General features: G+C 51.2%; 3 protein-coding genes across 5 annotated transcripts; 2 read left to right on the top strand and 1 right to left on the bottom strand.

Annotated features, from left to right (window-relative positions):
• Positions 1 to 1,999: 1,999 nt before the first annotated feature.
• On the top strand, positions 2,000 to 9,649 carry LPCAT4 (lysophosphatidylcholine acyltransferase 4). Of its 3 annotated transcripts, none has more exons than XM_047864586.1 (14): positions 2,000 to 2,226; positions 3,508 to 3,650; positions 3,984 to 4,204; positions 4,582 to 4,694; positions 4,811 to 4,871; positions 5,173 to 5,216; positions 5,407 to 5,441; positions 5,993 to 6,047; positions 6,196 to 6,278; positions 6,536 to 6,661; positions 7,217 to 7,349; positions 8,490 to 8,588; positions 8,916 to 9,157; positions 9,331 to 9,649. In XM_047864586.1, the coding sequence occupies exons 1-14, from the start codon at positions 2,113 to 2,115 to the stop codon at positions 9,623 to 9,625; spliced, it is 1,764 nt and encodes a 587-aa protein (XP_047720542.1). In that variant the 5' UTR covers positions 2,000 to 2,112; the 3' UTR covers positions 9,626 to 9,649. The 3 variants fall into 3 exon arrangements, with proteins under 3 accessions (XP_047720542.1, XP_047720541.1, XP_047720543.1); XM_047864585.1 differs by having other exon boundaries at positions 5,158 to 5,216; XM_047864587.1 differs by having other exon boundaries at positions 5,158 to 5,216; positions 8,916 to 9,072; positions 9,331 to 9,621.
• A 1,150-nt stretch (positions 9,650 to 10,799) lies between these two features.
• NUTM1 (NUT midline carcinoma family member 1) lies at positions 10,800 to 21,606 on the bottom strand. Its single transcript, XM_047861707.1, has 8 exons — positions 21,513 to 21,606; positions 20,238 to 20,332; positions 17,896 to 18,607; positions 15,822 to 15,950; positions 14,344 to 14,483; positions 13,544 to 13,833; positions 13,163 to 13,279; positions 10,800 to 12,812 (listed from the first exon to the last, which is right to left on the bottom strand). Exons 2-8 carry the CDS (start codon positions 20,251 to 20,253, stop codon positions 10,800 to 10,802), a joined length of 3,417 nt encoding a protein of 1,138 aa, XP_047717663.1. The 5' UTR covers positions 20,254 to 20,332; positions 21,513 to 21,606.
• Positions 21,607 to 22,104: 498 nt separating this feature from the next.
• Positions 22,105 to 22,925, top strand: NOP10 (NOP10 ribonucleoprotein). The gene is made up of 2 exons (XM_047861708.1): positions 22,105 to 22,243; positions 22,549 to 22,925. Exons 1-2 carry the CDS (start codon positions 22,190 to 22,192, stop codon positions 22,687 to 22,689), a joined length of 195 nt encoding a protein of 64 aa, XP_047717664.1. The 5' UTR covers positions 22,105 to 22,189; the 3' UTR covers positions 22,690 to 22,925.

Below are 22,925 nucleotides of genomic sequence, written 5' to 3'. Positions count from 1 at the left end.
GAAATTGCAAAAATATTTTAACTATTCTGGAAAACGCAAGATATATAGAAACCTGCTCTCCCTTAAATAGGAGGTAGAAGATATACCTGTATCTTATCATCGCGATGTGGAAATGTTGAGGTGCAGAGCCAACAGCCAAGAATAATTCTTATGGGCACCTGGGTGGCTTAGCCTGTTAAGCATCCAACTCTTGATTTTGGCTGAGGTCATGGTCTCACCATAAAGGGATGAAGCCCCATGTCAGGCTCTGACTCTGCACTGGCCAGGGAGCCTGCTTGAGATTCTCTCTCTCCTTCTCTCTCTGCCCCTCCCCCTCCTTCCCCCTCTCTCTCTCTCTCTCTCTCTCTCTCTAAAGAAAAAAAAAAGTAAATTTTTAGACATCTTCATGCACGAAGGTGGCTTTATTAAGGCAGGGGACAGGACTGTGGACTGAAGAGCTGCACTGGGATTGTGAGGGGTTACTGATTATAACTTGGGAGTTGGGGGAGGTAAAGGTAAGGGGAACTTTCCAAAGGGATTTTCACCATGCTGAAGAAGGCTCAGAGCATCCTGGAAGCCTAGCTGTTGTCAAGTTAAGGTTGTTTTCCGCTCTAGGAAAGCATTAATTTTAAGACAGTAGGGAGTTCCTGGAAGAATGTCTTACTCTCCTTGTCTCAAGTATTTGTCAATGGGGTGCAGGTTATAAGGAAATTTATCTGCATTTCTTTGCCTTTGTTTCCCCACATCAATCACATTGTACACCTTAAACATTGATATCAGTGTCATCTCGATAAATCTGAAAACGGTTTTTAAATTTTTTTAATAGGTAAAAGTGAGCTATTGAATCTTAAGAACGTTTAAGAAACAAATCTTGACTAGAATATCCCTTTGTTTCCCTGAGAATGGTGACGCTCTGAAGAATACAGGTAGAAATTAAGTGCGTAAATTATGGGGCAAGGAGGGAGAGAAGGGGATCTAGGCAGTAGTCTTCTGGCTTTTGCCTGGTCCCCCTTCCAATGAAAGATTAATGGTGTTCAATGACCTGCCACTTGTCCCCATTGCCCTCAGGAAATGGTGACTGACAGGAATGCAGAAGGGAGAAAACAAGCTGAACCCAAGGCTGCCTTCTTTCCACAAGCAGGGAGGTCCCCTTTCCCTTTTTATCGTATTACCACTCGGATTTTGTTACTCGCTGTGGATCTCAAAGTCCACCCCATTTTCTGATCTCACCATTGAGTTTTCTAGGATGATCTGGGGCTTGGGCGTTAAGGGCAGAGAGGCAGAAGGGGGGCAAACGGAGAAAAAGAGACAAGGATGGAAAAAGAAAGCTGCTGCTGGGGTCGTCCAGCCTTCCCGGTTCCTACTGCCCCTCCCCAGCCGGGCCTTGAGGGCTCACAGGAAGCACACGGGCCAGCCTTTTAAGAGCTTGCGGGCGTCCGGCGGACACAAGGGGTCCACCCCGCAGAACAGGAGGCCCCGCTTAGTGCAGGCAGGACGCGGGTGCGGAGAGGTGTGAGGCACAACGCAGCCGCCAGAGGGCACGGGCGCCTCAAGTCCTCCCGCGATGGCGTCGCCACCACCAAGCAGGGAAGGTGGTCCGCCAGCGAGCCCGCGGGGAGAGCGGGGCCCCACCCGCCCCCGAGCTGCGGGCCTCGGCGCACCGCGCACAGTTCCTCCATTCCTAGCCGCCCGAGGGCCCCGATCCGCGCTCGGAGGGTGACCTCGACTCCCGGGCGGGGTCGGAGGACGCTGTCAGCTTCGCGCCCACCTCGCGATCCCAAGCCCTCTCCGAGCCGGAGGCCTGCGAGGAGGTGGCGGTGGCCCCGTGTTCCGAGAGGAACGCCCGGAGGCCAGGCCGGGGGTCAGCATACCCCAGCATCCGGCCGCCGCGGAACAATGGCCGGAGGGGCTGCGGCGGGCGCCTAGGAGCCCGGGCGCCGGGGAGCTGGAAGCCCCGCCCCTCCGCCGGCTCCCTGACAACGCGGGCAGGGCCGCGCCGCCTGCTCCCCGCCCCTCGGCGCCCGGCACCAGGCGGGGCCCCGGTGGGAGCGCTGCAGCCGCAGCTGCTGCTCTGCAGAGCGGGGCCCGGGGTCGGGGCCGGGGCGCCCTCGTTCCCACTTTTCTCCCGCCGCTATGAGCCAGGGAAGTCCGGGGGACTGGGCCCCCCTCGACCCTACCCCGGGACCCCCGACGCCCCCCAACCCCTTCGTGCATGAGTTACATCTCTCCCGCCTCCAGAGGGTTAAGGTAAAGTGTGAGCGGTGGGCGTCGGGAGGACTCGTGGAGGTAGGAAAAGGAGGTTGTTTAAAGCCCAGGAAAAGATGGGGATGGGGATCCAGAAAAGAGGTGGGTGAGAAGCTTGGGGGGCGGGAGTTCGGGGGAGCACACGTGGGGGCGGCAGTGGATGGGCGAGGAGTCCTTGGAGAGGGCGCGGGATGGGGCGATGGATAGCTCGAAGGTGTGGAAGAATGGACAGGGTGAGGACGGAGAACTGCAGAGGACCCGGGGGAAGGGGAGACGGAAGATACTGGGAATGCGGTTTACATCCTGCCGAGGCCGATGAACTAGGATGGAGGTGGAGGCTACGGAAAGCCGGCGGTGGGGGTGGGGGCGTACTGAGTGCTTCTCGGAGGCTCGGAATTAGAGGGAAGAGGTTTCCAGACCCAGAGCCTGCGCCCCTTTGGCCATCCAACACCCCCCCTTTCCCACTCCCCCCACCCCTGCACTGCAGCACCTCCTGGTGGGGGGTAGGGCGGCTGAGAAAGGGGCAGGCTACAGGAAGTGGAGGGCCGCACCAGCCTAGGGGGAACTGGGGAAGGGTGTGGGAAGGGAGTGTCCAAGGTTTCTGCTTCCCTCACCGCCCCGAAGGCTGGCTCTTGGGGCTCGGTTTGTTTACCTGCGCTCTCCCTAGGGCAGCCCAAGGAGTCACCCTGGCTCCTGGCAACCCCTACCCTGCGGAGTAGGGCCAAGCTCTTGTTTCCCCCATCCTCCAGCCCTGGGGGAGTGCTGGTGAGTTGCACTAGTCTGGCCTGGGCCTAAAAAGTGGACCTCTGTGTGTTCCAACTCTACACCTCCTAGGGCCAAAGTAGAAAGAACTGTGCACCTGGCTTCTGTTGGACAGAGTAGCTATTTATGGAATGCGACGTGGGGGGGAGGGACTGTCTCCAGCCTACGCTACATCAAGCACTGTGCTGGGCCCTTCCATAGGGGTTATCATTAAATGCTCTTAACAGCCTTACCAAGTGCCAGGTGCATTTTATGACTTTTAGGTAGGGTGGGGACCAACTGAAAGATATAAAACATTTAGGTCTGATCCTATTAATGAGGCCCTTAATCCTATCTGTTACCCTTTTGCCCTTACTGGTATCTTCATCTCATCTTGGATTCCAATCCATCTTCTGTTCCCACACCACCTGTCTCCTGATCTGCAGGCGGTGACAGCTCTCTATTCCATCCTTGTGGGAGAAGGGAAGCAGTGGGGAGCATGTCTCCCGGTCCTGAAGTGGCATTCTCTCCCACCCTTTGCAGTTCTGCCTCCTGGGGGCACTGCTGGCCCCCATCCGAGTGCTTCTAGCCTTTATCGTCCTCTTTCTCCTCTGGCCCTTTGCCTGGCTTCAAGTAGCTGGTCTCACCGAGGAGCAGCTTCAGGAACCAATTACAGGATGGCGGAAGTAAGTGGAGCATCAGCCCCCGGAGACCCTACTTCTCACTTCTCTTCCCTGTTACCCATTCTGCTCCCTCTTTGAGAAGAAAAGGAGGGAGGATTCTGAAGCTCTGCTACCCATCTTAGGTAGGCAAGATGAGTCAGCCAGGCTCACACCTGGTCCCCAGGACCGCAGCTCTAAGTGAGGCACCCTGATGTGTCCCAGAGGAGGCAGACTTCAGCCCTTGGCAGAGGATAGAGGACAAAAGAAGGGCAGTTGCTTTTCCGGGTGCCCAAGCCTGGGAGTGAGAGGGAAGGGACGGAATCACTGCCGCTGCTCATGGCCAGCCTTGCCCCACAGGACCGTGTGCCACAATGGGGTGCTGGGTCTCAGCCGCCTGCTCTTTTTCCTGCTGGGCTTCCTTCGAATTCGAGTTCGGGGCCAGCGGGCCTCTCGCCTTCAAGCCCCTGTCCTCGTTGCCGCTCCCCACTCTACTTTCTTCGACCCCATTGTCCTGCTGCCCTGTGACCTGCCCAAGGTTGTGTCCCGTGCCGAGAACCTTTCTGTGCCTGTCATTGGAGGTGAGAGAGTTTAATAACAGGGGTAAAGGGGAGAGATGACCACTCTGAGCAAAAAAGGCAAGAATCAGAGATGCTGTGGAGAGAACTGGCCTCCAGGGGGAAGGGAGAAGTTAGAAGGGATACGGACTGATGCTGGCCAATGAAATTCAAATGGACACCTTTTGTGAACCAACCTCTTAGATGCTGAGGGCTGGTGCTTAGAGGGTTGGAGGGATCTCTGATCAGTTCCCTAAAGGACAATATGCAATAAAAGGAGTGTCCCTGTGGCAAAGAGACAACTGAGAAGCATCTCCATACTGTTGAGGGAGTGGAGGGTGCAGGTGTAAATGCCCCTGGGAAGGAACCAAATGATTCCTTGTATCCTGTCTGGATCCCAGCCCTTCTTCGCTTCAACCAAGCCATCTTAGTATCCCGGCACGACCCGGCGTCTCGGCGCAGAGTAGTGGAGGAGGTCCGAAGGCGGGCTACCTCAGGAGGCAAGTGGCCCCAGGTGGGTAAGGGTCTCAAGAGCTTCTGGCCTTTTATATACTCCCAAAGAGACTTCTCTCTCCTCTTGCCCCTTCAAGCTACCCCTCCTCATTCTGATCCCTTGTTTTTTTCCCCCAGGTACTATTCTTTCCTGAGGGCACCTGTTCCAACAAGAAGGCTTTGCTTAAATTCAAACCAGGTGAATAAATGATAGTGGGTGATAGGGTGGTAGGAAAAAAAGTAGCCCCAGATTTACAGAGTCTGGACCAACCCAAGAAGTGGAGTGGGATGGCAGGGAAGAGAGATGGGAGACTTCCTAACTAACCCTGAAAAGTCTCCAGGAGTCAGAAAGAAACTTATCAATGAAATGGAGCAAGGCCAGGTGTTATTTCAGACCTGTCCCAGACCCCAACACTTCATGCCTTCTAGCTATCTGAATGAACTAACCTCTGCCTGGGGGGGTGGGGGGTGGAAATGGGATTCAGGAGCCTTCATCGCAGGGGTTCCTGTGCAACCTGTCCTCATCCGATACCCCAACAGTCTGGTGAGTCTGAGTCTAAGAATGGAGGGTGGGGTGCACAAATCCACCCTAAATGGGAATCAGTGAAAACTTCCGAGTGTCATGGTGGGATGTGCATGTGGGGCTGGGGCGGGGCCTCTGCCCAAAGAGAATGGGCCAGCTCCCAGGGAAGAAAAGGAATGCCTTTCTTCCCTCACCTCTGCTTCTCCTGTAGGACACCACCAGCTGGGCATGGAGGGGCCCTGGAGTGTAAGTCTTGGTGTTGGTTCCTGGGGTGAGGGTGGGGAGCAGGGCCCATCAGAGAATTCCTGGCCTGCCTTCCAATCTCCAGATAAGGCCAATGGACCTTCTTCATTCTCAGATTGAGAGAACTCTAGAGAAGGGCACGCCCATTTCCGTTTTGTTCTGATCTCCAGGTATAACCTGGAAGTGCTTTCAGCCATCCCACCTAATCATTCCTGCTGTGATTACAGCTCCTTTTAACTTCCTGTCCTATGTTTCTAAGTGATCTTCTCCATCAGCCATCCCTTCCTGAAAACCAGCAGGTGTGCTTCACCTTTTGTGCAGTCACTCACACCTCTTCCAGCAGCTCTTCCTCAGGCATATGCCTGCTGGCGCTCTCTCTTTCCCTACCACCTTCTGGCCCTTTCCTCTGTCTCCCTACTGCATATTCATCCAGCTGACTGTGTGGTTAGGAGTCTGTTTTTATATGAATAGGCAGAACTTTCCCACTCCCCTCCTCAGGATGGGAAGACCCCTAGTTAGAGATTGGTGAGCATCTGAGGTCTCTCTTCTCTTAGACTTAAAGTCCTCTGGCTCACAGCCTCTCAGCCCTGCAGCATCGTGGACGTGGAGGTATGACATCCCCTACCCCCCCTACTACCACCATGGGTGGGATAGGGGAATGGGCATCGGCCGAAGGGGATGAGAGTGGGAGTGGTCACCCATCGCTTTGAGGTCCTGATGTGTGTGTGTGTGTGTGTGTGTGTGTGGTGTCTTTCAGTTCCTCCCTGTGTACCACCCCAGCCCAGAGGAAAGCAGGAACCCCACCCTCTATGCCAACAATGTCCAGAGGGTTATGGCACAGTGAGTTACCCACAAAATATTTCCTGGAGCAGATACACAGGGCATAGGAACCACAAGAGGGGTGGAGGGCTGAGGTTCCAAGGAAAAGATGGGGGAGTGGGCAGTGGGATGGACTCTGAACGGTTGATACTTGGGATGGGGGGCGGTTAAAGGGGCCTGGTCTCCTCTCCCTGTTCAGCAGCCCAGACTCGGTAGTGACCCCTCAGAAGAGTCTTCTTCCTTGCTCCCCCTCCATTCCATCACTCTTCATCCTCTAGGGCCCTGGGCATTCCAGCCACTGAGTGTGAGTTTGTAGGGAGCTTGCCTGTGATCGTGGTGGGCCGGCTGAAGGTAGCACTGGAGCCACAGCTCTGGGAACTGGGAAAAGTGCTTCGGAAGGCTGGGTAAGTGACCTTGAACATAAGAGTATGGTCAGTGTCACTTATAGATAGAGAAAAAAGAAGAGGGAGAAATGGGAAGAAGGAAAGTCTTTTTTTTTTTTTTTTTTTTTTTTTAGTTTATGTATTTATTTTGAGAGAGAGTGAGAGAGAGAGAGAGAAAGAGAGAGAGAATCCCAAGCAGACTCCACACTCAGCCTGACTCAGGGCTCATTCCCACAACAATGAGATCATGACCTGAGCCAAAATCAAGAATCAGATGCTCAACCAAAAGAGCCACCCAGGCGCCCAAGGAAGGAAAATCTTTTTAAAAATAATAATAAATAAGAGGGAAGGTAGAAGAATTTTTTTTAAGATAATGGAGTAAAAGAATTGGTAAAAAGTAAGGGAAAGATATTTAATAACCCCAGTGAGGAAAGGAGGAATGGCTCTCAACGGACTGTGAGTGAGAATACATCTTAGAAAAACACCAGATATGTCTGTGGTGGGAGGGCTGCAGCCAAGGTCGTGTGTCCAGGAAGAAGATGAGTAAGCTGTCTGCCTTCAACAATTCTGTTGTAGGCTGTCCCCTGGCCATGTGGACGCTGGGGCAGAGCCAGGCCGGAGTCGAATGATCAGCCAGGAGGAGTTTGCCAGGCAGCTACAGCTCTCTGACCCCCAGACGGTGGCTGGAGCCTTTAGCTACTTTCAGCAGGTAAAGGAGCTGGGACACAGAGGCCAGAGCCCGGGCACTGCCCTCCAGGCTGATGTGCTCAGGACTTCAGGACACTATCCAGTTGGCCCCATGGGTGGCCAGTTTGGAATCTGCACTGTTGGATGGCCATCTCCTGAGGTCTGCTGGGGGATTCATTTTTTGTAGAGTATCTAGTGCATTGAGGAACAATGTTTTAATCATTGTGGAAAGGAGCAGTGGAGAACTAATCGGTCAGTGAGGTCCATAAGTTTTTTAAGCCACTTTAGGGATTCGCCAAGATGGAGGACCAGATGACCTTGTGGGGCACCTGTGTGAGTTTCAGGGAAGAGTCATGAAGGTTGGATGGGAAAGTGACCTATGGAGGAGACAACATGGGACAGGTTAGACAGAGACGAGTGGGAGCCTTAGATCTCAGCGATACTTTTTAAAGATAGCCCGTAGCTGCTTAGGGGATTCCTGAACTATCTCAAGAATTTTGGTACTCTGTATATTTCCTGGGACTTAACTAGGTTTTCCTGTTGAATTATAATAATCTCAAAAGATTCTTAATGTTTGCAAACAACCACCACTGGCCCCAAAGAGCTCTTTTTGGTCTAAGATGCAAACCGTGGTTCTCAACACCCTCTAGAGAGGGACAGAGTGACCCAGGTGTGTTGATTGCTTAGACTGGGGCAGACTTCCCTTGAAAGGAGCTTCTCTGCTTAGTCTGTAGCACAGCTGAATAAATAGCATGGCTCCGCTGGGGCAGCATCCTCCTTGGGGTTTTTTATGCCGGTGGCCCCCTGTCAGTCTGTCAGACCAGTTCTCCAGCATTGGCTGAGTCAGAAGAGAACCAGTTATTCCAGCTTAGCATATGTCAGAAACTTGGTGGTAACTTCAGCATTCCTGAGGGATTCCCTCACGTTCATAGGAGATTCCCTAGAAGAGAGTTTTGTCACCAGGTGACTTGGGGGTGGCTTGAGCATGACCAAGAGAAATGCTGGGAATCCTGGTGAGTTTAGGGCTTCAGGTTTTGAGGGAAGCAGACAGAAGATCATCATCCCTGTTCCTGCTGAGAAGAGGGAGGAGCCAAAACCCAGGGCAAGAGGGAGGACACAGGGTTGGTCCTCATACTGCCCTGGTTTCTCTTTCACCATCTAGGATGCCAAGGGTTTGGTGGACTTTAGAGATGTGGCCTTGGCACTGGCAGCTCTGGATGGGGGCAGGAGCCTGGAGGAGCTGACTCGCCTGGCCTTTGAGGTATCAGGAAGGTGGAGGGACGTGTGGTGGCCATGCCTACCCCACCCAGAGGCCTGTATGCACTGCTCCTCCCAGTACCTTCTAGATAGTAGGTGCTGGCTATGCACCGCAGTGCCTCCCTGTCTCACCTACAGAGCCCCAGTGCCTCTGTGTCGCAGCCTTGCTGGGAACAGGGCAAGGGCAACAGCTGTGAAGTTTACAGTTCTGCAGAAAGGGCCAGGGTGAGGGTGGCAGGGGAGATGGGGGAGCCTGTCAGGCAGACCTGCAGGGCGGTGTGGGGCTATGGCCTGAGGACAGTGCTTGACTTGCTGTCCCTTTCTGTCCCAGCTCTTTGCCGAGGAGCAAGTAGAAGCACCCGACCGCCTGCTGTACAAAGACGGCTTCAGCACCATCCTGCACCTGCTGCTAGGGTCACCCCGCCCTGCTGCTGCGACTTTGCATGCTGAGCTGTGCCAGGGGGGTCCCCACCAGGGCCTCTCCCTCTGTGAGTCACTGCCTCCTCTGCCAGGACGGCTCGGGCCATCATCAGCACAGGCTGGGAGAGGGTGCTGGGGATCCTCGTACAAGAGGTGAGGCTGGGAAGGCAGAGAAGACATAAGCTGGGACTTGAGAAGTGAAGCAGAAAGGAGAGGGACAAGACATACCAATTCCCAAAACGAGCTGGCCTCCCTCTTCCTCTCCTTCCTGGAGGATGGTTTTACCTTTCCACCTTTGCCCTTCTCACTCTTTCTTACCCGTTCAGGTCAGTTCCAGGACTTCTCCCTCCACGATCCGCTCCACGGGAAGCTCTTCAGCACCTATCTGCGCCCCTCCCAGAAACCACATGCCTCATCCCCAGGCACCCCCACTGCTCTGGCCAACGGGACTGTGCAAGCTCCCAAGCAGAAGGGCGACTGAGCGCCTCGACCTCCCCAGCTTGCCTCCGGCCTACCCTGTGCCTCAAGCCCATTTGCTCCTGCTTGATTTTTTTGTTATTGTTGTTTTTTTTTAATTTGATTTTCATTTTTTTTGTTTGTTTGGGTTTTTTTTTTTTGTAAGAAACTATTTTATATATAAATATAAATATATATCTATATCTATTTAAAAAAAAAAAAAAGTAAGGCTGTTACACTGGTGATATCAGCTGGAAACGAAAGGGATTAATGGTTGTAGGCTGCCTGTTGGAAGATCCCAAAGGTTCCCAGGGTCAGTCCTCTTGGCCACTGCTGAATGAATCCTCACTTCCAGTTGGACTGGACGGAGCTTTTTCCTGCACAGAAATCCTGCAAATCTCACATCCTCCTCTCCTGCTGTCAAACCTTACATATGCACATTTTAACAGGCTTCCTCATGAACCTCTTTTCAGCCTATTCCCTCTTGTTCTGTCCTCATTAGAAATTAAAAAATAGCTGACTACCATTTTACATTTAATAATCCTACTGAGAATGATGCCCCCTCCCTCCCGTGGTGGGAGCAGAGAGCTGTGTCAGTAGCAGCCAAGCCTCCTCCCTGCAGCTGAGACTCGCCTTAGGAGGATGTTTTATGCCAGAGGATAAACAGTAAAGTCTCTTCCTTCCAGCCCCTTTTTGAGGCGGGGGAACAATAAGCAACCCCCACGCCCCTTAAAAAGATGGTGTGGAAAATTAATTCGATTCAGAAAATTAGATATCTAACCCAGAGACCTGACAGGTTTAAAAAAAAATCTTTCCATCTTACAGATTTTTAAAGGGAGATGGATAATGATGGCCTATCCTGGGAAGAACTGCCAGCTTCAAGTCTAGGCTTTTCATGAGTGGGGGGATAAAGTGATCACTGGGACTTCTCACTCCTGGAGCTTGTCAGGGAGCCTAGATAAGGCTGGAGGCGGGAGTGGTATCTAGATCCGGTGAATCTGGAGCCACCTCCACCTCCTTTCTTCTTTTCAGCACCACACCCCATCTAGCAGGGAACACGCAAATACACAAGGACAAACTGCAAGCATTTTCCAACAACCGGAAAATCTTTATTCTTTCTCCCCATACAACTCCTTTCAGAGGTACTTCACCTCCCACCAAGGGGACCACCTTCAACCTAGCCAGTGTGGCCTCCCTTCCCACACTCACTACTTTTGCAGAACAACGAAATAACATGGGGTTGAGAACCAGTCTGTTGGTACGCAGCCAGGGTGAAATCTACTCTGGGGCCCCCACCTTCAAGGGATCAGCAGGAGGGATCGTTTGGTCCTGCTGTCCCCTAGTGGCTGCGCCGTCGTTTCTTCCTTCTGCCAGTAACAAAAGTATCACGCCGCCTTTTACGGGGCTGTGAGGCCCGAACCACCTCCAGAGCCAGGGGTTTCTCCCCAGAGACACCAAGATCAATAGGTGTCTTGTAGGGCCTCTTGTCAGCAGGAGCTGAACTTCCACTGAGTGTTCTCTTCCCAGACTTGGTCACAGGATATGGAGGCTGGCCAAGGCCCCTCACCTCAGCGGAGAGGGAGCTGGATGCTCTCTGGACCCTCTGTCCTCTCGTGGAGGGCAGTGGGCCTGAAGCAGAATGAGGACTGAAGGGAGGCCCCCTGGGAGACAGGCTAAGTTTAGAAGCCAAGAGGTAGGCAAAGCTGGCAAGTTCCTCATCTTCCCTCTCCTCCTTCTGCTCTTCCTCCTCCTTTCCTTTGGCCCCATCTGTTGAGCTGCATGTTTCACTGACAGGAGAAGCATCTCTCAGAACTAAGGCATCCCTGGCTCCCCATCTAGAGAACATGCTTTCAAGGCCCTGGTGAGGAGACATTGATTTGGGGGTCCCATGTGCATAAGAGTCTTGATTCCCTGGTAAGGGAGCAAGGTCTTGGGGCTTGGATACATCAGTATCCTCCCTGTGCTCTCCTTGGGGGTCATAAGAATTAACATTTGGCAGGCAGGTATCCTGACTGACCCCTAGATGAAGGCCACAGGCATCTCCAATATCTAGTATGTCGACCTGTTCTATGGTTTCCAACAGAGGAGAGAGGGAATTGCCACTGCTCCCCACCTCTAGGCTGACCTCAGGGAAGGAGGAGATCCCCTGGGTCCCCAGCATAAAGATATTGCCTTGACATGCAGGCTGAAGGGTTTCTTTGGGAGCCCCCAGTGTGGGGGTGCTGATACTACTCTCCAGCATTGGGGGGCAGCCTTTAGCCCACAACTCACTGGGATCCCCTGTAGCCTCAGGGCTCTGTTCTCTATTTCCTTTAGACCCCAAGGACGGGCTGTTGGCCCTCAGAGGTCTGGGCAGGCTGCTGTAGTTTCCCTTGTGCACAGCTGCTGTGCCGTCTGTGCCTCCATGGGGAACTGCAGTGCTCCCCCCTTCCCCAGGTGCTGTGGTTTCTCCAGGACCCAGAGAAATGTTGCCTCTGGAGCCCAGTGCCTGGCAGTCACCCTGATGCTCAGTGACACATTCCCTGGAAGTGGAGTTCACATGGAAGTTCTCTATAACCTCCTCAATCTCTAAGGGCAGCTCCAAGCCCACAGCATCCAGCTCACTGCTCAGCCAAAGTCCTGGACTGAGAGAGGCTCTGTCCCCATCCCCGTCCCCAGCTTCTTTAGGGGAAGGGCTCTGATCATAACTCTGAACTACAGGAGGACCTTTGTCGTCTCCCCACTCTGTCATCTCCTGGGACTCTGCTAACAGCTCCTCCCCTTGAGGAAGCGCTCTGAGCCCCCCTAGCTGCTGTCCCATCTGCAACCCCACAACCCGCTTTTCTAACCCCTGTCCTTGCAGAAGGGCCAGCCCTGCAAATCCAACATCCAAACTGGGAACCATCTCCAGCAGGGGGCCTTCCTGCCAACAAAGGGGCGGAGTCTCTGAAGTGCTGTCCGCCACCAGGGAGTGCCCAGGAGACCTAGCACCTCCCAGGTGGTCATCCTGATGTGGGCATATTTGATCTGTCACCTTCCCACACCCTCTTCTCTCCATATTTAGGGACCCTCGAAATTCCTGCGCAGCTGTAAGTTCTGGCTGCAGGTCCCAGCTGCTGGGAGATGGCAGAGCATTCCCATCTCTGCGCATCCCCCGCCGGCCATCCGGAGCCCGTTTTCCTGGGAAAACAGCCTTTCCAAGGCGAACGGTGCTGTCCCCCGCCACCCGAGGCCCAGCTGAGGGCCGAAGCCGCCCACCTCCATCTTCGTCCTCATCAGAAACGGAAGGACTGGAGTCCGATTGAGCTCCGCTACAACTCGGAGATGCCTCTGCAGCCTCCTCTTCCAAGGCCAGGAGTCGCTTCTGGACCAGCTAGAAGTAGAATGGACAAACATTGTTCTGTAAATGGTTGTGAGAAGGAGTAGCTGAGGGGGTGGTGAAGAGATGGTACTTAGGGCAGGGAATGGAAACAGATGGCATAAGTCACAGTATCAAAAACAGATACCGTCGCTCTTTTCTCCCTTCTCGGGACTTCCTTCCATGCTTTGACCCCTTATGCTCACTCCCCTTCTCCTGTGTTTCCACAATCCCTTGCCTACTTGTTCTGCACCCAAACCTCAATCCTGAAGCTGTCTCCAGAAGCCATACCATCCAAGACCGTGTAGAGTTCGATAAAATTATACAAGCTTTTTATTCTGTTATTCCCTACCTCCCAGGTTTACCTGGGTGAGACTGAGCCCCTCTTCTTGCTCTAGTTCCTCAATTAAGGCTAATGGATCCCTCTGCTGCTCTGGGGACAGCAAATCTGCCAGAAATTGAGGATGAATGACGGCCTCCACCTGGAGAACAGAAGGAAAAATGATCTGAGTCCTTGACAGAAAGTAACCTGTGAACCAAGAAGCTCTGAAGAAGAAGCCATGTCTCCACCCCTCCTCCCCTGGGGTTGTTATTAACCGCGACCACCACCAGCTATAAACGTTCACAACCTAGAAAGACAGTAGGAAGACAGCCTAGCTCCTAACTGCCTCGGGCAAAACCCCTTTGGTGCCCTGGTGTTTCCACCCCAGGATCTATTAGAAACCAGATACCCAGGTCCGACCCACCTTGGAGACAAAGACCTCCTGAGAACAAAGCTCCTCGATGTAGCCTAGGAGGCCTGGATCTGGATACATCCCTTCCTCCTCCTGCTGCTGCTCTTCTTCCTCTTCTTGTTTTCCATCTGACCCCCCGCTGGCCAAGTGACTCCCCACGAGCCCTTCCATGATGTCAGCATACTCTTTCACAGCTTCTGGTGGGATTTCCTTGGGTACCTCAGGAAGTGGAGGCCTCTGGGTTTTGCGCTGCCGCCGACGGGGGGCCCGGGCCTTGGAAGCCACCTTTTTGGGAATGTACGCTAAGGGAAGAGACAGAAAGGAGGAACACAAGGTGGCACAGAGACTGTGGCTTCTGCCTCCCGACCTTGTGTTTGTAAAGGGCAGCAACCTGGGTACACTGAAATGGTTACAGGCTAGATGAGGCCTGAAACGGTACTAGCCCATGGGAGAAGACGGGAGCTAGAAGGTCTAAGAGGATCACCATATGAGGCATCTGGAAACCTCTGAAATTCCAAGAAGTCCTCTGATCCAGCCCCCATTTCTTAGGCAGATGAAGTATTATGTGCCTCATTTATGGACAGTCTCAATTAGAGACTAGTTGGTCTCCTTGGCCAAGATCAAAGTTTGGGACCAAGGGAAACGGAGAACCCAGCCTCCTATGTATGTCCTGTTTGGAACATCAATGGCACTCCCTGGAGGGAAAGTGACAGAAGCAAGGGCAATGCCTTCCCTAGTCCATGACTGGCTCTGTGTACGCCTCTCTTTGAGCCTTTGGCCCAAGGCTCCTATTTGGAATTGGGTAGCCTTACCTGGCTGCTGTCTAGCCTCATGGGCCAAGAGTCCTGGAGGATCAAGTTTCAGAGAGGCTGCCGGAGGCAGGCCCTGGGACCCGTTCATCAGCTGTGTGTTCTGAATCTGCATCTCCTCCTCGGCCTCAAACTCCATGAACCTGCAGAGGGCGAGGAAGGCCTGGAAAGTTCTCAGAAGGTCAGACACTGGGAGGGGGTTGCTCACAGATGGCCAGATAACAATTCTGGAGAAAACATCACAAGGTCTCCACAAAGTCCCTTATGTGCAATCATCACTTAGGAAGCTTGTTAAGAAAATGAATGGTCTAGAGGCGCCTAGGTGGCTCGGTCGGTTAAGCGTCCGACTTCAGCTCAGGTCATGATCTCACGGTCCATGAGTTCAAGCCCCACATCAGGCTCTGTGCAGAGCCTGGAGCCTGTTTCGGATTCTGTGTCTCCCTCTCTCTCTGCCCCTCCCCTGTTCATGCTCTCTCTCTGTCTCAAAAATAAATAAACATTAAAAAAAATTAAGTAAAAAATACATACATACATACATACATACATAAAAAGAAAATGAATGGTCTAGAACTTGTAAAGCTTCTCCAGGACAGAACCATGGCTTTCACTTCTATTTCATACCCTATCTCGCCAAGCATCATGGAGGGTATACAGCAGCAATTAATTCAGGCTTGTTGAAGCCAGTCAGGCCTCTGCCAAAGCCTAGCAGGACCCCACCAGCCAGCCCATAGGGCCTGGGGTTGCAATTTAAGGCAGTTCCTACCAGGAGGCAGTACTGAGATCTGAGTCCTCAGCCTTGCACTGGGACCCTACAAGAGTAATTCTGGGAGATACAGGTCCAGAAAATTTGGGGGTTGGAAATGGAAGCTAAGCTTTGGAGGAAAGAGTTCATCTTCCTTAAGAGTTACTTCTTTAACCAAGGAGATTATCATGGAAAAATGGGGAATATGAGCCAGGAGACAACTCTGGGCACCCAGGACCCTCCTCTGACCAACCTATGCAAGCACCAGGACCTCCCTGGGATAATAGGGTAAATGATTTCTGTGATAAGTCCTTCACAGATATATACTCTTTCCAGAGGAGGCATGGTCTCAAAGTCTACATCAATAGCCACTTGCTGCTACCTGGTCAGTGAGATAGGAAAGAACCCGCCTAGTAGGGCTTACCTCCCCATTGCTAGGTCCCTTTAGCAAGGAATTTTTACACCCATTGGGTTCCAACCCCGTTCTAAGAACTTCAGTATCAAGGACCTATATAATTGAGAATCTGGAGGAGGGAGAGCTTCCAAGGAACAGGAAAACACAAGAGTCAAGGTGGTGGAAGCAGTGAGAATCCAGGAGACCCCATTCTAGTCCACACTCCTCCTAGCACCCCTTTGAATAATAATTCCCCCCACACCCAGACTCACGATGTTCAGACCTGACCCCATCCCTCAGCTGAAAACAGTGCCCCTCAGGAGAATGAGGGGTGGTCAGACTCACTTTTCTGCCATCTCATAGAAGATCATCCGGTCAAAGTTGCTGGTATGCTCCCACTCCTGCACAGCCCTTGGCAATCCCTCCTCCAGGGTCATCGTGGGCTTCAGCCGAGCCAGAGAGCGAAGCACAGGGCTAAAACCCCCAATGGGTCAGTCATGGTCTACAGTGCATGCCCCACTCATCCACCTGTCCTGACAGATACCTCAACACATACCCCCTTGTCCCCTCAGCAGATCTAACTTGCCCCCCAATCCTTGTCACATCCCAACTTCCGGTTAGATTTCCAGACCCCCAACTTTCCATCTATCCTCTACCACACTGGACTTCCCACTGAAATGTTCAAATCGCATGCAAAATCAGATGATTGGTTCTGCTCCCCACCTTTTGAAATCAGCCACCTTTAATTCTCACAGTGCTGTCCTCAACATTAGGAAGAAAGCACTCATGTTATTAAATTAATGGATTTGTTATAAAGTAGGCAGGCTTACCCCTGCCCGAAGGCTCTTGCTTTTGGAGAAAGGCACTACCTAACCCAAATGAATCTCTAATTAAAGGTTGTGTGGTGTTTTTATTTGTTGGTTTTTAAGTGCTTTTTGCCTCCAGGACACCCTTCACAGTCAGTCAAATATCAATACTCTTTAAGCTCTTTATGATTCATTTTTGCCTTTCTGACTTGCCAGAGTGCTCAAGCACTGTGCCTAGAATCACCGGGTGAAGGTTGTTATAATTATGGATTCCAGCGCCCCAGGATCTCTTGACTAAGTATTTTACTAGCTTCCTGGGTGACTGTTGCAGAGGGTCTGAACTGCATTGTGGAGGAGACCCTGCCCAGAGCCCCTGAGCATGGAGAGCAGGAAGAGGCCAGGAGTTAGAAATCCAGCCTGCCAGGCTCCAAGAGAACTCAGAGCCGTCTGGAGAAAGCAGGGAGCTGGTAAGCTGATCTACACCAAGGACTTGGGGGAAGGCTCTTGATTTATTCACTCCAGAGTCAGGGTGGAAAGGGAGATTCCTTTAGGTGTTCAGTGACGGCGAGAACAATGTACCTGTATTTTAAGTCCAGTAAAATGTGGTATGTGTTACATAGTGGTTTACACAAGATGTTGAGAGTGCAGTGCAGTTAGGAGCAGCTGTGGGTCTGGGTGGGAAGAAGAGAAAATTCCCCAGATGGCTGGCTAATGACTCTGCTTGATAAACACAACAGACAGCCTATGACACCTGGGGTCCTTGGCTAAGCGTCCCCTCACGTAAACATTCTGGCCTTTTGTGAATTCTTTTCTTCTACTAGACTGCCTTTTTTTTTTATAACGATAGTAATGACAACAGCAGCTACCACTTAATGAAGCATTCTCTGTGCCTGGCACACTGCTAGGTACTTCACAGATATGAATTCATCTTCTCAGCAACCTTTTGAAGTAGGTATAATCATCCCCTTTCTAGGTGAGAAAACTGAGGGCAAAGACAGCAAATGTTGGGCCCAGGATCACCAATCCAGCAAGCGGTGGAGCCTAGGCCACTGGTCACTAGGCAAGCTCTACCAACTCCCTAGTTCAACTTGAACTGTGGCTAAAATAGGGACTAGTGGGGGTGGGGGTGGCACACACAAGGTCCTTTGCCAGGCCCCACGTCATCCTCCACTCCTCCAGGAAGGCTCAGGGCCCAGCACTCATCCTGCTGGTTTGGACGGCCCAACTCGATGTCGGGCGGTAATAAAACAGAATGGAGGCCCCTGTACTTAGTGTCAGAGACCTCAGCTCCACCCATGGCTCCTCGCTCTATGACAGGGAACCTCTGAGCTCCGGTCTTCTCATCTATAAATGAGGACCACATAAAAATGCCTGCCTCAGCCCACAGGTTGTGAGGATCACTTCAGAGAAGACACCTGAAAGCTTGTTATACTCTGGAAAGCGCATAAAGAGGTGTATCATCATCCTCGTTATGCTTTTTCATTCTCACAGCATCTCTAGCACCCTCATGACCTGCCCTCAAGCATTCCCGAATAGCCTAACCTCTCGCCCACCCCAAAGTCCTCCCTGTTGAAAAGCGCTAGGAATAATCCATGTCAGATCTCCCCACTTACATAAGAAAGCAGGAAAGGGCTTCTGCATCAGGACTTTGAGATAAATGCCTCCGAGCCAAGACTTTGTAGCGCTGCCAGCGTCGGAAGTTCTCATACACACCCTTGGAGGTACAGGAGAGGTCACCCAGTGAAGGCTTGGATTGGGTGGACAAAGGACCTCCTTCTCCAGTTGCCCCGTGTGGCCCTGGCCAAGCCTTTTCCGGGGACACAATGGGGGCCAGTTGGGCAGCTGGTGGTGGAGCCCGAGCAGGAAGGCCCGGGAGACACTCCTGGAGACCCTCCTGGCTGACCCCAACGGCCTTAGTGGGCAGAAGAGTCTTCATGTTAGTGGCTGTCATGAATCGCGGGGGAGGACCCTCAGGGGCCCCGCAGGGACTGCCTGAGGCAATCCAGTTGAGGGCTGGCTGAGTAAGGATAAAGTTCTGAGTCTGAGAGGGCTCAGCCGGCCCCACTTCTGTCTTGACTTTGACAATGACTCCAGTCCCAGTGGGGCCAGGGCCCCCATCCCCTGTCACCAACAACGGGCTGGGGAGAACAGAGAGCAGCAGAGGGTTGTCTGGAGAGAATGCTGAAGGCATGGGAGGCTGTGGAGGCGGCTCCCAGGGTGGCTGATCTGGTGGGCCAGAAGCAGGTGGGGGAAAGGGAAGTGCAGTGAAAGGAGACAGGGTGGTACCAGGTTTCAAGGTTATATCCGGTCCTGGCAATGGAGATGCTGTTGAGACAAAGAGAGGGAATGGAGTAGGAGAAGGGAGGTCAGAAGTAGGTCATCAGAGCTCCATTTAGTCCCTGAACCATCAGAGGACTGATTCTCAACAGGTGAGAGAGGGGCTATGGTGGGGAACTCGCATAGTCTGCAAATGTCCCCCAAGTGATTTTGATTTGAGAATTCTCGCACCATAAGAGGTGCAATGACCCTTGGGCCCATAACTCATATTCCATAACATGTGCCACCCAGCGTACATCTCTTATTCTCACCCACTCCAAACACATTCAAACCACCTGAGCCCTGCTCCCATCTACTCTGTGGTCCCTGCCACCACTCACAGAAGCACTGTTTCCAGGAGAGGGTGTGTGGATTAGATGTCTCGTTTCCAGAAATCTTGTTATGTAACAGCTAGGAATGACTAGAGATAAGGGCCAGGAAATGGGTGAGGGGAGGGCTGTGCAAGAAGAGAGGTTCCCAGAGTAGCTGCTGCACATGCTAAAATTTGGTGATGTAGACTATCCGTGGTCCTGCTTGGAACTCCTAATAGCAGACATTTAGGGTCCACTAGGAACAAGGCACAGACGGTGAAGTCGGAAACACAGTACCTGCTGATGAGAAGCTATGTGGGGTCTAGTCAAAGGGACCAAGGAAAATACATAAAATATGTACTTAATTAATCAGGACATGTGTTTCTTAGGATTTTTTGTTATAATAATAGAAGATCATTTTCCTGATTTCACACGACTCTCCTCCCCCTCTAATAAATAGTTTCCAGTGGCAAATTAATGGCACTCAGCTTCCGCTTCCTGACCATGAAGGAGACATGGAATATGAGCAAACCCCTCATCTCAACCACACAGCATAAGGCCAGGAGTCTTCCACCAAGTGTGGACAGTGAAATGTGTCTGAAGGCCTGAGTTCCACAAAACGTAAAAAAACTGAGAGCAACTCAGGGAAGCCCCAGCTCTCATTCTGGTTGGAGTTACCCACCTCCCCTGGCCCTGGGAAATCAAGGAAAACTGCTTCCCTGAACTGGAAGAGAGGCCACCTCTCGGGCAAAAAGGAGTCATAAGGCTCTGAGCAGAGGCACTTATATAGTACCTTCCAGTCTGGCTTTGGGGAGAACATTTCTTTACAGACGAGGCAACAGATAACCCAGCAGAACAGTTTTCCAGCTAAGGTCTCCCTCCATTCACCTCACTCAATAAGATGGGGAGTGGCTCCAGCCTGGTTCTCTCACAGCAAAATTCTAGAGCAGGCTCCAATCGCATGAAGAAGACACAGGAATTTGGACCTTCCCCTTGAGCCCTCTCTGAGCTATTCGTACCACACATAACCCGGCCACACAAACACATGTTGAAGGCGGTCCCTGTTCCAGAGAAATGAGTTGCTAACTTTCCTCTGAGGGGCTCTGATTTATTTACCTCCCAGGAAGCTCTCTTCATCCCCTAAGCCTGGTGTTATTAGCACAATCTCCTTCCCCAGCCTCCCCAAGACGGATGACTTTGCTGGGGTATAGTGCTCTCACATCCCTCGAGGTGAACCCCAAAAGCTGGTCCCCAAATAAAACGTCAAATTTGAATCCCCAAGGATGTGGGCAGGTAGCCAGGACCTTCCCCACCACTTTCAGACTTACCTCCATCTGAAGCCATCCTCTCAGGTTTGGGCTCCAACTGTGGCTCTGTGGAAGCCTCCAGAATGGCCAGTCAGGTCCAGGACCCAGAGAGCAACCTGGCCCCAGCAGACACACAGGGATCCAAGGAAGGGAAGACAAAGATCAGATCAAAACAGAACTAGAATCTAGGACTCGAGGCATTCTGCAGTGGGGGAGGGGAGAGGAGCTGGGGTAGAGGTACAGAGAGATTCCAACGGGCTCTAGTAAGTAGGCGGTAACCAGGAATTCCCTCCAAACCAAAGTACCACAACACAATTTTTGAGTTTCTTTTTAGGGCAATTTGTAAATTCTTTCTGATTCCCAATATTACAAGTTTTACATCTCGGTTACCTGTACATTTCTTCACCAATATATATAGTTTTGTGCCCTTCAATCCCATCCAGTTCTGTAACTGACTTCCTATTAATAGCAGGTTGTGGCATACGCTTGACTTAATTCAATGTTGGCTATATTTTTTAAACCAAATTCAGAGTATTATAGTCTGTGTACTTAAGGGTCAAAGAAACAGAATGTTTGAAATCAGTGTGTCTCAGAAAATCCGGGTTTGATGGGCTATATGCATATCATTTCCTTAAAAAGCTGTCCTGCAATTCCCAAACAGTCCAGTACCATCAGGTCTGCAGTCCACAGAAGGTTCAGCCTTACCCTGGGCTGAAAAGCACCACTCTATCAGAAACTGCTATTCAGCCTAAAATTCCAAAAGCAAAAAGTCCTCCTTTTTGTTATTTTGTTTAAATTTTTGTTAAATAATTTTAATTTTTGAAATGGGTAATACATCCGCATGTTTCAAAAGTCAAATTATGCCAAATGTAATATACAGCAAGTCTCCTTCTCTCCCCTTTCCTCTGGAACTGAGTTCTTTCTCTCTCTTTCTCTGTTTCTTCTCTTTCTTTCTCTTTCTTTCTTTTGTTTTTAGAAGCAAGTTCTTTATCTCAGAGGAAACCAATAGTATGCTTCTTGTGAAATTTTGCATTTTATGCAACTACAATTAAATACAAACTATATTCTTAAAAAAAAGAAGAAAGCCTTCAGGTTTTTCTCGATTATAAAATTAACCTATGTTCCAATGTCTTTGCCATTATAAATAATACTGCAATGATCATCTTTGTAATGATATCTGGGTTCCACTATCATTTTTTAAAAACCAGGTTCCTATGAAGACAATTTCTATGTTCTTTTAAAAATTCGAAATAACCCTATGAGGTGCATCTTATTATGCTATTATTAGCTACTCACCACTATTAGAAAGAGCGTTGAATTTGTGGTAGAGACCTGAGTTTAAATCTTGGTTTGACCACTAAAATCTACTTCACCAGTTTCATAAAATAACTTCACGCTCTCTTCGCTGTACATAATATCGAATACCCATCATGCACTCTTTACCGCCAATACTTTGAAATAGGGCGGAGGAACCGGATGTAAAAGAGGGGAGAGAAGAAAACTTTCTTCTTCTACCATAAGGTAAAGGGGCTCTGAATCCTGGAGCCTTTGTTTCTCCAGGCACTAGAAACCCACTGCCTGTGAAATGGGTGTACATCTCGATATAAAGACATGATTCCATTAATCAGTGTTCAAGCCATATCCATTCCTACCCCCCTCTAATTCCTAGCAGTGTCTTGCACACAGTGGGCACACTCCACCTATCTCAGAACTCCTGCAAAGTTGCAACTGGAAGCCAACTCCTGCAAGGTTGCAACTGGGTTGCAACTGGGCCAGATCCTGCAATAGTTCGCCCCCTTCTGGCCAGCTGGAGAAAGACCTAAATGGACTACATTTCCCGGCATGCCTTGAGAGAGAAAGCGAAAGAAAGAGACTCTTCCGGCTCCAGGGGAAGGAAGTTGACAAACACGTGAGACTGGCGGCGGTTAGGAAGAGGTGCAGACGGAATTGGAACTTCTGGCTTCGGTGTGGTCATGTTTCTCCAGTATTACCTCAACGATCAGGGAGACCGGGTCTATACGCTGAAGGTGAGAAAAGAAAACAGGTTGGAAACGGTTATGGCGAGAAACATGGGTGGGGGAGCGGTTGAGACCAGCCACCGAATTGCCTAGGTGGGTGAGGGGAAGTAGAAAGCCCAGAAACCAGGAGTGATGGAGGCAGGAGTGTATGACTTGTTGATCTAACTGTTGCGTCTCCTGTCTTCCTGTTAATCTTTTTTTTTTTTTCGCGCAGCCTCCTCCCCATCCCAGCCTCTGTCTCCCTTATGACTCCAGGGATTGAGTTTTCCCATCACTCCTGTACTGAGCTTATGTTCTCTTTCTTCCTCGAGCAGAAGCTTGACCCTATGGGACAACAGACCTGCTCGGCTCATCCTGCTCGGTTCTCCCCAGATGACAAATACTCTCGACACCGAATCACCATCAAGAAACGCTTCAAGGTGCTCATGACCCAGCAACCGCGCCCTGTCCTCTGAGGGCCCCTTAAATTTCATGTCTCCTCTGCTACCCCTCAAGAGACTTTCTGAAACCAAGCTCTTCAGTGTGTGAGCCTAGAAGCCTTCTTATCATCCTTGCTCTTTGGAATCGGTTTCATCGTTGCCATTGTTCATGCTTGTGTGAAACAGTCATGGTAGCTATACCTCTTAAGGGAACAAATTTGAATCTTTCCATATTTTGAATCGCTGCCAGGTTATTAAATTGATTTGAAAGA

This window comes from Prionailurus viverrinus, chromosome B3, assembly GCF_022837055.1.
Source record: "Prionailurus viverrinus isolate Anna chromosome B3, UM_Priviv_1.0, whole genome shotgun sequence".
Classification (NCBI taxonomy): Eukaryota; Metazoa; Chordata; class Mammalia; order Carnivora; family Felidae; genus Prionailurus; species Prionailurus viverrinus.
The sequence above is the reverse complement of the archived record's forward strand: the minus strand, read 5'-3'. Positions and strand labels throughout refer to the sequence as shown.